This window comes from Alligator sinensis, unplaced genomic scaffold (genome assembly GCF_000455745.1).
Source record: "Alligator sinensis unplaced genomic scaffold, ASM45574v1 scaffold215_3, whole genome shotgun sequence".
In the NCBI taxonomy this organism is placed as follows: Eukaryota; Metazoa; Chordata; order Crocodylia; family Alligatoridae; genus Alligator; species Alligator sinensis.
Genome location: NW_005842175.1, coordinates 900,910 through 913,152, shown reverse-complemented (window position 1 = coordinate 913,152; position 12,243 = coordinate 900,910). Strand labels below are relative to the sequence as shown.

Here is a 12,243-nt window from a genome sequence, read left to right as displayed (position 1 = left end):
GAAGAATAATAACCAACATGGGTCCAGTAAAATAAGAGCGAGGAAGCTATGTACAGGTACAGGTCTAAAACTATTTACAAGAAGTGGATAACAGATGGGCCTATTGCTCCCCCACACTTTCCTTCAAAACCAGGCAATGACCAGAGCCTCAAATGGAACTGCTCTCTGATCATTGCAAGACTGAGGTCCAAAATAGCTGGGCATCAAAATGGCACAGGTCAAAGCAACTAAATGTCTAGATAGTGCTGTTCTCCCTGTCTTAGTAAGCCCATATGAGTTCTATAACATCAGAGTCAGTGGCTGCATGAAACTCCATCCCCCAACCTTTTGAGTTTGGCATACCCAGAGGAAGTGTTCTGGGAACTGGCTGCAGGACATGCCCATGGGTTTGTGTTTGAGGAGAGCACAAGGAGTGGCCTATTCAAGTGAAGCAATGTAGGATTGCAGTTGGTGGATCAGTTGCTGCATTAGAGAAGGGCCAGTGACAAACAATGATAAGACATTTGAAAGTGGGATGACTTTAGCCTTGCTCCTTCCAGTACTAAACTTGCCACTGATAGTGCAGGGCATAACTGGTTGTATCATGTCTGTTTTTTTAAAGCAGGTTTGCCTCCATTTTTACACTTTATTATATATGTTTCAAATTTTGTGATTAGAATTCTGTTGATGTTCAGTGTTATATTTGGCTGAGGAAGAAAGATGTGGAGAACTGTAACTTTAAGAGGCTCTTGCAATATCCCACTGGATATGGTTTTTATATTGTACAGAGCTCATGTTACATGGTGCTGATTGGTTTGGCTCTAAATGAAGTAGCTTGCAGGTGGATTCCTAGGCCTTCAATGAGCTCTGAAAAAAAGCATACTAAGCATTGGGCAGGTTGAGATAAGATGTACCAGGTGGAAGCATTATCTTACTTCTCGGCAGATAAAATGCAACTTGGTCCTGGCATCCACCCAGAATGGAGAAAAACTGGAGGAGGTGGGCAGAAAGATACTGAGACAAGGGAGGGATGTTCACACCTAAAATGTTCCTTGTGTTCCAGTCAAAGTGCTTGCACCCACCAACTTGACAGTGACAACAAAGGAAGACCAGGAGTATGAACTGAGATGGGTAAAGCATAAACTACAGTATGGCTTTATAAAACAGAGCTATCAAGTCTTGTACTGGAAGGCAGACCAGTCCTCGGAGGTAGGTGTTGGCGGTTCTGCAGATCCCACACTCCTGTGAGATGGTGGGTAGGAAAGGCAATTTAATTCATGTTGCTTTTCTCTCCTCAGGCTGCCAAGTCCATCAACATCAGCAATGATGAGCCCCCCTTCATCTTCCCCTCCCAGATGCTAAAGTCATCAACACGCTATAGGGCAAAAATGCGGGCAAGGGTGCATGCGTCCTCTGACTACGACGGTTCCTGGAGCGAGTGGAGTGAGGAGTGCACTTGGGAAACAGAGCACGGTACTGTCTTGGGTACCCCTATAAGCAGGGAACAATTGTGGGGGACATTATTTGCTGTAAACAGAGATTTCTCTGAATTGGATTAACTGTTGTTGTGGCTGGTCTCTTTTCATGGCTAATGTAAAACTAAGTCCGTTTGTATTATTTTTATGTTTGTGTGTACTTGGTATGAATGTATCTGGATTTTTGTACTATGACTTGATCAAAGATAGGCAAGGAGCATCCTGCTAGACTAAGTGTCAAGAATACTCTGCGGTATACAATAGCTGCATACCAGAGAAGATTTTAGCAGGCATATCTATTAAGCAGGGAAGTGGCAAAACTCTCAGTGTTTACCAATGGCTGATTACCTTTCAGAGGGAGATGCCTCAGTTTACCCATTGACTAAAGTGCATTTCAGATCTCACACTGAGCATGTCTCTCTCTCCTGCTGGAATACAAAATGGCTAAGGGAAATCTGATTAAGGGGTTTCAGTAATTTTTGCTGTCTTCTTTGAGTAAAATTATGAATAGGAAGGAAACCTAACTTGTCAGACTAGCCTGCCTGGGGGAAGAAAATCATCTGCATGATACATATGATCCCTGAGAACTGAACAGAAGAAAGAAGGGGTGGTAACAATAAGGTATTTAAGAGATGCCTTTTGTGGAGAAAAGTGGTTTAGGGATGTTTGGCCTTAAAGGGAAATTTCTGGTCTCCATCTTAAGGGCTGGTAGCAATATGGACCAGCCAGCTGGAGAGATGGACACTGCAAACTCTGACGAAGCTCACTGAGAAGCATCTCTTAGTTAGAGGAACAGCGTGTGATTGTTTCTATTTTATTTCTATTTTTTTTCTTTTTGTCTTCAACTCTATCTGTTATGTTTTCTTGTGTGATCTAATATTCTTGTGTAATAAATCTTATTTGTGTTTTGTATATCCTGCTAACGGTCTGTGGGGAGAGTGATTTCAGGGCAAATTGACAAGTACAAGCACTCCATTTCCATGCAGACAGCAGATCTCATCCCTTCTTTCCCTTCCCTTCCCCTTGTATAATTTCTGGGAAACAATCACTGGAACACTGGCAAGACTCTGCTAGCTAAGCTATAAGATCCAGTCAGGGTGCTGGTTTTGGACTATGATTTTATCCAGCAGAGGAGTCTAAACTAGCTTACTGTGCATTAGGCTAATGTGTATTAAATTTAGGCATGCCTAAATGCAAGTGTAGACATGCCCAGTGTTCACAAAATGTCTCCAAAATTCCCTTTTTGGGGGGGGGGGGGGGACGGATTGGAAAGTCTGGGACATTTCTTAAGATTTCCTCACACTGGATTTGGGAAAACTGGAGTTTAACGAATGCTCTTTCACCGCTCTCATGTTGGGTAATTAAGTCTGTGAGAAAGAAACTACAGCACTTAGTCCTAGGAGTGCTATCAGACAGGAAATCTGTGGAAAATTCATGAGGCCTGTCGTCTCCTGGGAGGCCAAACAGAAGGGGCTTGGGCACACTCGGGATAATTCATGACTTGGGTTTAACAGATGTGTTCCCATCTTGCTTTCCTGGGAGGTGTCCCAGCTCTGTGATAAGTCACAGCCAGTCGCTTGCACTTGGGAGAGTTTACCAAACCTCACTATCAGGACACATTATTTGCTCTGCAACCTTCCTTCTTGCCTTCTTGTATCCTTGTTGTAAAAAGGCATTTAGCAGAATTTGCAGACTTGTTGGAATCTGACAGGGCCACACTGTGAGTGCTTCTGCTACGGCCTGCTGCTCCGCAACCAAAAACTCATCATATCATCCATTAAGAACATCTAGAGTGAAAGGTTAGATAACAGACTAACGGCACTGTTTTGTTTTCTCCTAATTTCACTCTCTCTCTCTCTCTCTCTCCTTTTTCCATTTCAGTTGGGTCACCAGTGGTTGTCCCACTGCTGGTCTCATTCGGCATCACCATGTTGGTAGTAGTTGGCTGGTACAGCTCTCAATGTTTCCTCAGGTACGTCGGTGTGGTGCAGAGGCTCTAAATATCATGGTGGAGTGAGTGGAGAGAGGCTGGAAAACCAAGGGAAGAAGGGCTCCATGGTCACCTCCATGGTCACCTTAGTTCAGCTGGGGTGAGCCTGGGATACAGCAGGAAGCTCTGTCTGTGATGGGAGATTAGGTTAGTGCAGGGTCCTGGAGGTTCAGGATCTCCGGGGTGGCCAAGGGCAAGGCTGCATGCTTGGTGCAGGCCCAGGGCAAGGCTGCGTGCATCATGACCCAGGGCAAGGCTGCATGCTTTCCCTGCCAACTCTGCATCATTGTTGTTGTTGCAGCAAGAAGAAGAAATGGGAGGAAAAAATTCCCAATCCCAGCAAGAGCCAGCTGGTGCAGGGCTTCTTCCAGGTAAGAGGGGGCTGCACACTGCGCCTGGGAAGAGGGAGGAGGAAGGAGGACAGGCTGCCCTGGGGCTTCCCGCTGTGGGGAGTATCCAATGTGGAATCTGCCTGCTCACAGCCCCCAGCTGGCGGGAATTGTTGAGGATGCTGTGGACAGAGTGGATACTGCAGATAAAGCCTTTGGTTTCTTGTGTCTCTTACATTAGTAGCCAAACCTGAAGCTTCAGAGTAAATAACCTCCCCTCCCCAGGCATGCAGTACTCTGAGCAGCAATATTCATTCCTGGCCCTCTCATACATGAGATGAAGTGACTCCTGCTCGAACTTACATCACATGGTTGTTCTTGGTCAGGACATTCCCCATGTTCTTCACAGTCTCACTGCCCAGCTTTTTCATATGTGGGAATACATATTTCTCCCCCTGCATGTATTTTCCCAGGGAAGATTGTGTACTGTTTTTCAGTATCATCACAACATCCCTGTGAGCACAGGGATTGTACAAAGGGAGGACTTTGGTGCAAAAGAGGTACCTGACTTGTTTGAGTTCACACAGGAATGTGTGACACAGGATGGGGAACTGGACCCTGGTCTTAAACTGCCTTTGTCACAGACCTAACCACAGGTCCACCTCCACATATGTGCTTGTCTTTTGCAGATGAAGGAAACATAGTTTCCTCTCTTGTTCTGGCCTATGACACATACCCATACCTAGAATCACTACAGTTGTCCTTTTCTGAACCTTTTCAATCTGTGCTACATCCCATTTAATGGGAGGTGATTGGGAATAGAGTTTGTGCTCCAGTCAAGCTCCCTCTGTTATTTGTATGCCCTTTTCAGTTTTTCCAAGCATCTTCCTACCTTTTCCACCATGTGGTCCACAGTGGAGATTCACCTTCCTTGTTCTGTCCCTGCTGACTGGCAAAGCATTTTCTCTTGAGGGTTCTGCCCTTTGATGTATGGGAGATGTCTAGGCTATTTTTACTACTGGTTGTAGCCTTATGCTACTGATCATTTCTCAGTGGGTTTAAATCCACTTGGAGATCCTTTCAGTTCCCTAAGATCATGTCTCTGCTGCCTCCTTGCTGAGCCCAGGATAGTGGTTAAGAAACAAGTCCAGCTCATGTGATAGCATGCATCCAAGCCTGGCAAGCTGGCAGGGTAGATGGCTTAGATGGATGCTAAGTGTAGGTCCAAGCTCCACTCTTAGCTCTTCTGAGATTGAAGAGGGGAGCAACATTGAGGTGCACAGCCTCATCTTCTCTAAGTCATCTCTTCTGCCTAATTGGCAGACTTGGTCATATGCAGCATGGGAGCAAGGGGGGAGGGTCTTTTTCTCGGCAGCAGTCCCAGCCTCTGATGGAAGTTGGCATAAACATGTCCTACAGTTGTAACTAAGAGAATAATCTGGGTTCACCAGCAAACTTCACCCCTTTGCAGCACAGCCCTATCTCGAAAGCCGTAATTACAGGTAACAATGAGCCTAGCACTAGCCCCTGGGACAGGTTCCTAGGGACCTCTCTCCACATGAAGGAGCAGTCCATTCACAATGGCTCTTTGTTTCTGGCCATGTAACTGATTTTAAAGCCATAGTCAGATTTTGTTCTGTAGTTTTGAAAGTTTGTTGGTTAGTTATTTCAGATGAGTTTTCTTATCCAAAGCATTTGAGCATCCCAGTCAAATGGTGAGCTGCCCAGGCTGATTGTTATTATTTTCTACCCCTGTCAGTGGTGTCTCCAGAGTCTTCCTGGAGCAAAGCTGACATTGCACAAAGTGGTAGTTTGTGCCCCTTCTCATGCTTGCCCATCCTGTTGCTGCTGATTTCTGGAGCAGAGCTACCATTATACACCTGTCCCTGCCTGAAACACAGGGTAGAGGCTGGCAATGTGGAAAAGATAGAGAACAAAATAGACCTGAGAGAAGACCCTTGGAGCATTGCTGCTAGCAGGACACCCTTTGCTGTGGCTTTTGCTACATACTGACCATACCAATGCCCCCTGTCTTTCCTGGGCTATTTAGAAGGTCCCTCCTTCCTGAAGGAGCAATATTACCTGACATTTCTTTTTCAGAAAGGACCTTTGGGGTCCAGTAGCTCGTGGGACTTCAGCAAACCGAGTTCTTCAGAGAAGATGGAGCAGGCCAGCAACCTGCAAGTGCTGGATGGGTGAGTGAATGATGCACAGATAACATGCTCATGATATTCTGAAAAATGTATTTTGGTGGCCCTGGGATCCTAGCATGCCTGTGGAAGGACCACTTTCCAATCTATTTACTGATCTAGAAATAGTGATGAACAATCTCCCTCCAGGCCCTTAATATGTATGTACAGCGCTACATAAATGTGGACACTGGTGGTGACATTCTCTGAAAGGTGACTGGCAGCTTGGTGTGTGTGCCCTGGGAATGCAGGAATCTGAATTGGTCCACCAAGTTTGGGGTTGTGATACCACCAGGAGCATGTGCCAGATGCTCCAGGGGGAGGTGTCAGGAACTAGCCATGTGGGGTAATCTGCCCACAGGGAAATATTCCTCCTAATTCCCGGGAGGCTGTTTGTGTTCTCAGCTCAGCTCCTGTCTCTCTGCAGGTGACCTCTCATTACTGGCTCATCCCTTTTGTTTTTCTCTATTGCAGTGTGGTGAAGTTTGTTTCGGCAGGGTCCTTAGAGGCTGAGACACCAAAGATGGACCCAGAAAACCGGTATCACATTTCTCAAGTGCCAGGTCCCACTCCACTTTCAGCAGCCCTGTGTGACTGGCAGTCAAGTCAAAGGACCAGTCAATTCCTCTCACCGGCCCCATTTGCCTGTGTTGGCGGTGCTGAGGTGGACACTACCTCTCTGGTCCCCATGTCCTTCTGTGATTTTAATGGCCCATACCTTTATTGCCCATATGGGAACTCCCTGGCTCATACTCAGGAGGATCTGGGAGCTGCCCCAGAAGGAATCAGGAAGGAATCAATATCTGTGGACTACGTTTCCCTACCACAGGAATGTTGTACCCAGGCCTCAATGGTGGGGGCAGAGACGAGAGCAAATTTTCTCCAATCCCCCTGGCTCTCAGACCAGAAAGAAATGAAGCAGATAGTTGCTGGAGGGCAAGATGTATTACAAGACCTGCCAGCAGATGAGGAAGGGGTGAAAGAGGAAAGAGAAGGTCAGGGATCACCAACTGTTGTCCCCATTAACAGCTCCTCTTGGAAATGGCCATTGGAGTACATCACCACTGAAGGTCTGTGCTTGGTACCAGCAGAAGATTCAGTCAATCTTTCACCTGCCCTGGACCCTCAGGAGCAGATGCTCAATAATGCTGGCACATTAACTTACGACTCCCAGCTGCCTCAAACTGTGGATGACACCTTCAGCCCCACATTGCTCTCTGGGAGGTTTGGTGTCTCACTCCCAGTTGCAGCTCAAGCACCAGCCACTCCTCCTGGATCACAGCACCCTGAACTGGATAGCAATATGACACTCCCTCTGACCCCACAAGGCAGCCCCAAACCCATCAGCCTTTCCCCCTCCGCTTCACTGGAGGGGGGTGAGCTTTCTCAAGAAGAACCTGTGCACGAAAATAACTTGGTTGTGTTCAACCCTGATGGCACTGACCCAGTTTTCCTACACCAGGTGGGTGAATACTGTTTCTTCCCCAACCCCAGCAAAAAGATCTCCAAGAATCAGCAATCCTTCTTAGCCAGTAAGTCTCCAAAAGCCAGTGAGATAGTTGGAAAGACTGTGTGTGATGGAAAATCTGTCCACAGCAAGCCAGAGGATGGACTTCACATGCAGGCCATTCAGCTCTTCAAAGCACTGAAGTCTGATGATTACTTTGCATCACCACTGTGGGATGGACAGCAGCACACATCAAGGGCCAGGGAATTTTGCTGAAGTTGCAAGTGTCAGCAAAGACAGTGAGTGACTGAACAAAAATATGGTCATTCAAGGATTGTCATGACCCTCTATTGTATTCCCCACTGTTTCCCTCCCCCCACCGTGCTTCCCATGGAGAAAGGGAATGGGAAGCTCTTTTCTCTGGGTCTCCATGCTTCCAAAGTGGTTGAAATACATTAGATAGTACCATGTTCTCCTCCTCACTGTGTTTGGCTAGAGGCACAAGCCAAACATCCCCATTTGAAGAAACCTGCTACTTTTCCAACGCTGTCATTTCTGATAACCTTGACATGGTTCTAGTGCAGAATGTAATGACAGCTTCACAACACGAGGGATCCAACTTCATGTCATATTTTAAGACTGTCACAAGTTTCTGAGAGAAAGAAATGCCTCCTACTATTAAGTCCAAGAGAGTTTATTTAGCAAGATAATGATAGTAATCATCTTGCAGTGTTGATAGAAGAAGGGTGTAGCAGGGATGGGAACTGCTCAGGACAGTACAAAATGGACAGGAGTAAAGGGGTGAAACTGAAATTGGAAGATTTGACTGGAGACCAGGAAACCTCAACTTGATGTCTCCTAGAGGGGAGATTGAAATGCCCCCATCACTGCAACACAACAAATTAGACCACACAAAGCCATAGAGACCATAGAGATATACATAATTAGACCGAACAAATTAGACCAGAGAGATGTACATAATTATTGGAAGAACTATACGGGGGATAGGTTGTACAGCTGAACAAGCCTGGACTTCATGATCCCTTGTAGTTGTGTTTGCTAAAATACCGGATGATTTCCTGCTTTTCCAGGCATTGGCTGTTCTTAAATGATTGTAATGCACCTCAACTCGCTGCTTTAGTGATCTCTTTTTCATATGGTATCAGATATCAATTTCCAAATTTATGAGCCACTGTCTGGTATTGCTCAATGGATGGATTCCATATGCCTCATCTGGGCATTTTTTAAGACTGCAGAGTTTGATGAAATGCTGTGCTGTTTGTTGGACACTGCATTCACACAGGGGGCTGTCCAAGATGTTCCTCTTGTAAAGTTGTTTTGAAGTGTCTGTATCCATTTCTCAGTTTGATCTGTAAGGTATAAGCTATGTCTCCAATTCCTTTATTGCAAGTGAAGCTCTGAAGCTTTGGAAGCAAAAAAACAAACAAACACCAAACCCCCACAAAAACCCTGAAAAAAAAAGAAGGAAAAAAACAAGGAAAAAACCAACCCCCCCCCAACAAACAAGCAAGCAACCCCCCATCCCGCGCAACAAACAAAAAGTTTGGCTTAAAGCAGTGATCAGACTTTGAAAAATCATTTTGATTTTGATGTGTCACCTGCCAGGTAGAAGTTTTGACTGCCGGGTCTGACTTTGCTGCACTGTATGTCACAGCTAATGAGGGGAGGAAGATGAAGTGCAGTGTGTGTATGTGTGAGAGATTGTAGTTTTCTCTATTGTACTAACTGGATGCTCTCTGTTTGCTGTTGTGCAGTGTGATTCATTCTTTTGGATCTTGTAACTTGTTATAAACAGAACATTTTCAACTTGACGGATGTGTGGAAAGTGAATTAAGTTCTCCCGAAAACAAGAAGCTGTTGGCACTGCCTCTGGCTGACTAGAGCATAGATGAAAGTTGTGTTAGTGTTTATATCCTAACTCATTCCTGACCCATTACAATTCTTGCTAGTTCCACCTTGGGAATGAAGGCATGGAGAGAGAAGACCATTCTGATGGGTTTTTGCTTTCTCTATGAAGGCATTAGAAAGAGATTCTGTAACCCCCATGCGTTAGCTCAGCCTACATACTTAGATTCTTGGATGTGTATAAACTAACTGTGTTTTCAGCCACTCTGTTTTTTTTGTATCCCAGACCATGTCTGGGGGTTTGACCCCATAAAGTCAAAAGGAGAACTTTCCATTGCTTGGTTATTAAATAAGACCTGCTTAGTACAGCAAACAGACCCCTACGGAAGTGTAGAATAATGTCATTCTGGCACATTAACAAGCCAACACCAAGCCAGAGGGTCCAAGTCCTTATTTCTGAAGCTTTTGGGGATTTCCTCCTCCATGTTGGCCGTCTTGGTCCTCAGAAGACCACTCCTTGTCACCTTATTTTTATTGTTGTAGTGCCCAACAGGATCCCCTTTTGCTAAGTAGGCACCATACAAACATTGAGGTGGGCACCACCCTATTCTAAAACTGCATGTACTTCAAGGCACAGCAAGCCTTGGTTGTGGGTTCAACAGCAGCAGGAAGCCAAAGGAAGGATAAAAATTAGTGCAATTGTAACATGACCCTGCAAATATGTAGGCCAGCAGTGAGCAGAACTTGGTGGTTAGAAAATGTTACAGCCCTCTCATTCATATGAGTAAACTCTTGCCAGCATTACTCAAGGGCCCATAGCTCTCTCCATAGCTCTCAGATATAGGTGATTAACATGAGGCTGCACTGAATAAATTAGTTTATTATACACATCATGGCCTTTTCCTATCACTGTCTGCATTTATGTAAGGAACAGGGCACCATGCTGAGATTTCAGCAGGCTTCACCCCTTTGGGAGACTTGGATATAGAAAACACCATCTGTCCTACAGGGAAATGTAAAAGAAGTCTGGCTCCGACTACAAACTGGTCTATACCCTTCTCTGTTCACAAGCTGCCTTATACACTGGTGCTTGAAGCCCTTTCTCCACACCTCCCACTGCCTGTTCACATAGGCTTCTCCTCCCTCCCCAGGTGTTCCTGCCATTTCCACTACAGTGTCGCAGTCCCCATAAAAAAACATACACATAACCATGGGATTGGCCATTGCTAGATGGCAGTGGGACAAGGGATAACACTGGATCAGAATCACTTTATGTTTTCTGTGTTTGGGGGGAAAGGCAGACTGGCACTTTGATGCCCATCTTGACTCTAATAACTCATCCCCCAGGTTTCAGTATGCCCAGCCAGGTCTTCATAGCCCTGTCCAAGAGTCTACTTGCTGGTGACTAACTGAGAGATCTGGGAAATTGGATTCTGAAACCCGGTGGCATCCTTAGATGGATTATCCTACTTTTCTGATCCTCTCTTCTCTTCCCTCCAGGTTTTTTCCTATCTCTTCTGAACCACCAAATTAATTATTATTCTTAAGGAGATGGTCCAAAGCCAATTGAAATCAATGGGAGTCCATGGCAACGGTGTTTCACAGACCTGGAGTCAAGAGGCATCCCTGTCCTAATGAACCCACAAATGATATTTTGACAGGATCCAGCAGGGCCCTGGGTTGAAGAGGGGACAGACAGGGAGGGAACACCAACTCCTTCTCTCATTCCTCCTGTAACCACTACTCCCATTTTCCTTCTTTCTTCTTCCGCTTCTTCTACCCTGCCCTCCCTGGTAGGTGAAAGGAGGTGGGGCACAAAGGACAGCCTCAATTTCTTTCTTTTGATGAGCCCCAGTTCTTGGAACTGTTTAATCAGAAATAGCCCAGGGTAACACTGAAAAGAGAAATACTTCTTCCCTTTCCAGGGTAGAAGCCATGCATCCATGTGGTTGGTCAGAGGGTCTGCAACACTTGAGAAATAGGAAATTCAAGCTGCTTGAGTCACATGTCTGTCTCCATGACGTTAAAGTGTACATCTGCTCTGTGAAGGGAGAGGTATGGCACCCTCCTCAAGCCCTGTCTGATCCAGCAGACTCAGGGGATGTGGCAGAGTACAGCTCAAGTTGTGTCTTATTCCAGCTTTGGGAAATGTTTCCTTTCCTGTATCCATAAAGATAGGGCAGCTGCGAGTGAGTGAGGAATGAGAGGGTCAGCTGCCCACCTATTCTGACAGCTCTTGCCTCAAGTAAAAACTGTGGCAGTCTTGGGAGAAGGGTGTGGCGGGCCAGTAGGGGGCGCTCCTGCATTGAGCCGCCCACCTCCCTGCGCCCGACCACCTTCCAGGCTCCGAGTGCCTCCCTTAGGGTGCCTCCTGTCCGGCCGACCCCTTCCCTGGAGCACACCCGCTAGCCTGGGGTTCCCGCTGCCACCATCCAAGGCTCTGGACTCACTTCTGGCTCTGCGCACCTTGGAAAACACAGGCCTGATCGTCCAATAGGTACTAGACCCAATACAAGCACTTGGGGCACTTCCCCAAGTCAGAGGCTTATTAGGATGCCTCCCTTAGTCCACAGACCTAAGGGGCCTCCTTGGCATAATTTAGACCCACCCCTCAATAAGTCTCCACACCAGTCTCAAAGGAGAACTTTATTGATTACAGGGGTAGGGCGGAAACAGGGTAAAAGGTAGAGCAATATCATAGAAATATTACAGGAATATCAGAGGAATCCCATAGAGCAAACCAGGGTGGCTGAGGTAGCCGTTTAAACACGCATCTGAGTTACTGAAGCTAAATATCTAATCAGATCTCGAGTAGCTTACTCACTCGCATCGTCCAGAGGTGGTTGGAGTTTCCTCTGGAGGCAGGGCACTCTTGGAGCACGCGGTGATGAGGAGAGAGCCAGGTTCAGATTCACCTGGATGACCGCATGGCTAATGGCTCCCCTTCTTCCTGGCCCAGGCCTTTTTA

The 12,243-nt window shown here is 46.3% G+C and overlaps 1 protein-coding gene across 1 annotated transcript in view; it reads left to right on the top strand.

Annotated features, from left to right (window-relative positions):
* The window catches only part of LOC102377814 (cytokine receptor common subunit beta-like), a 20,841-nt gene extending 11,269 nt beyond the window's left edge, over nt 1-9,572 (top strand). The window contains exons 9-14 of the mRNA XM_014521011.2: nt 1,043-1,188; nt 1,278-1,452; nt 3,336-3,426; nt 3,746-3,815; nt 5,874-5,968; nt 6,437-9,572. Of these exons, the coding sequence (XP_014376497.1) occupies nt 1,043-1,188; nt 1,278-1,452; nt 3,336-3,426; nt 3,746-3,815; nt 5,874-5,968; nt 6,437-7,685 (1,826 nt within the window). The 3' untranslated portion in view covers nt 7,686-9,572. The remainder of the gene's footprint in view (nt 1-1,042; nt 1,189-1,277; nt 1,453-3,335; nt 3,427-3,745; nt 3,816-5,873; nt 5,969-6,436) is intronic.
* Nucleotides 9,573-12,243: the final 2,671 nt, after the last annotated feature.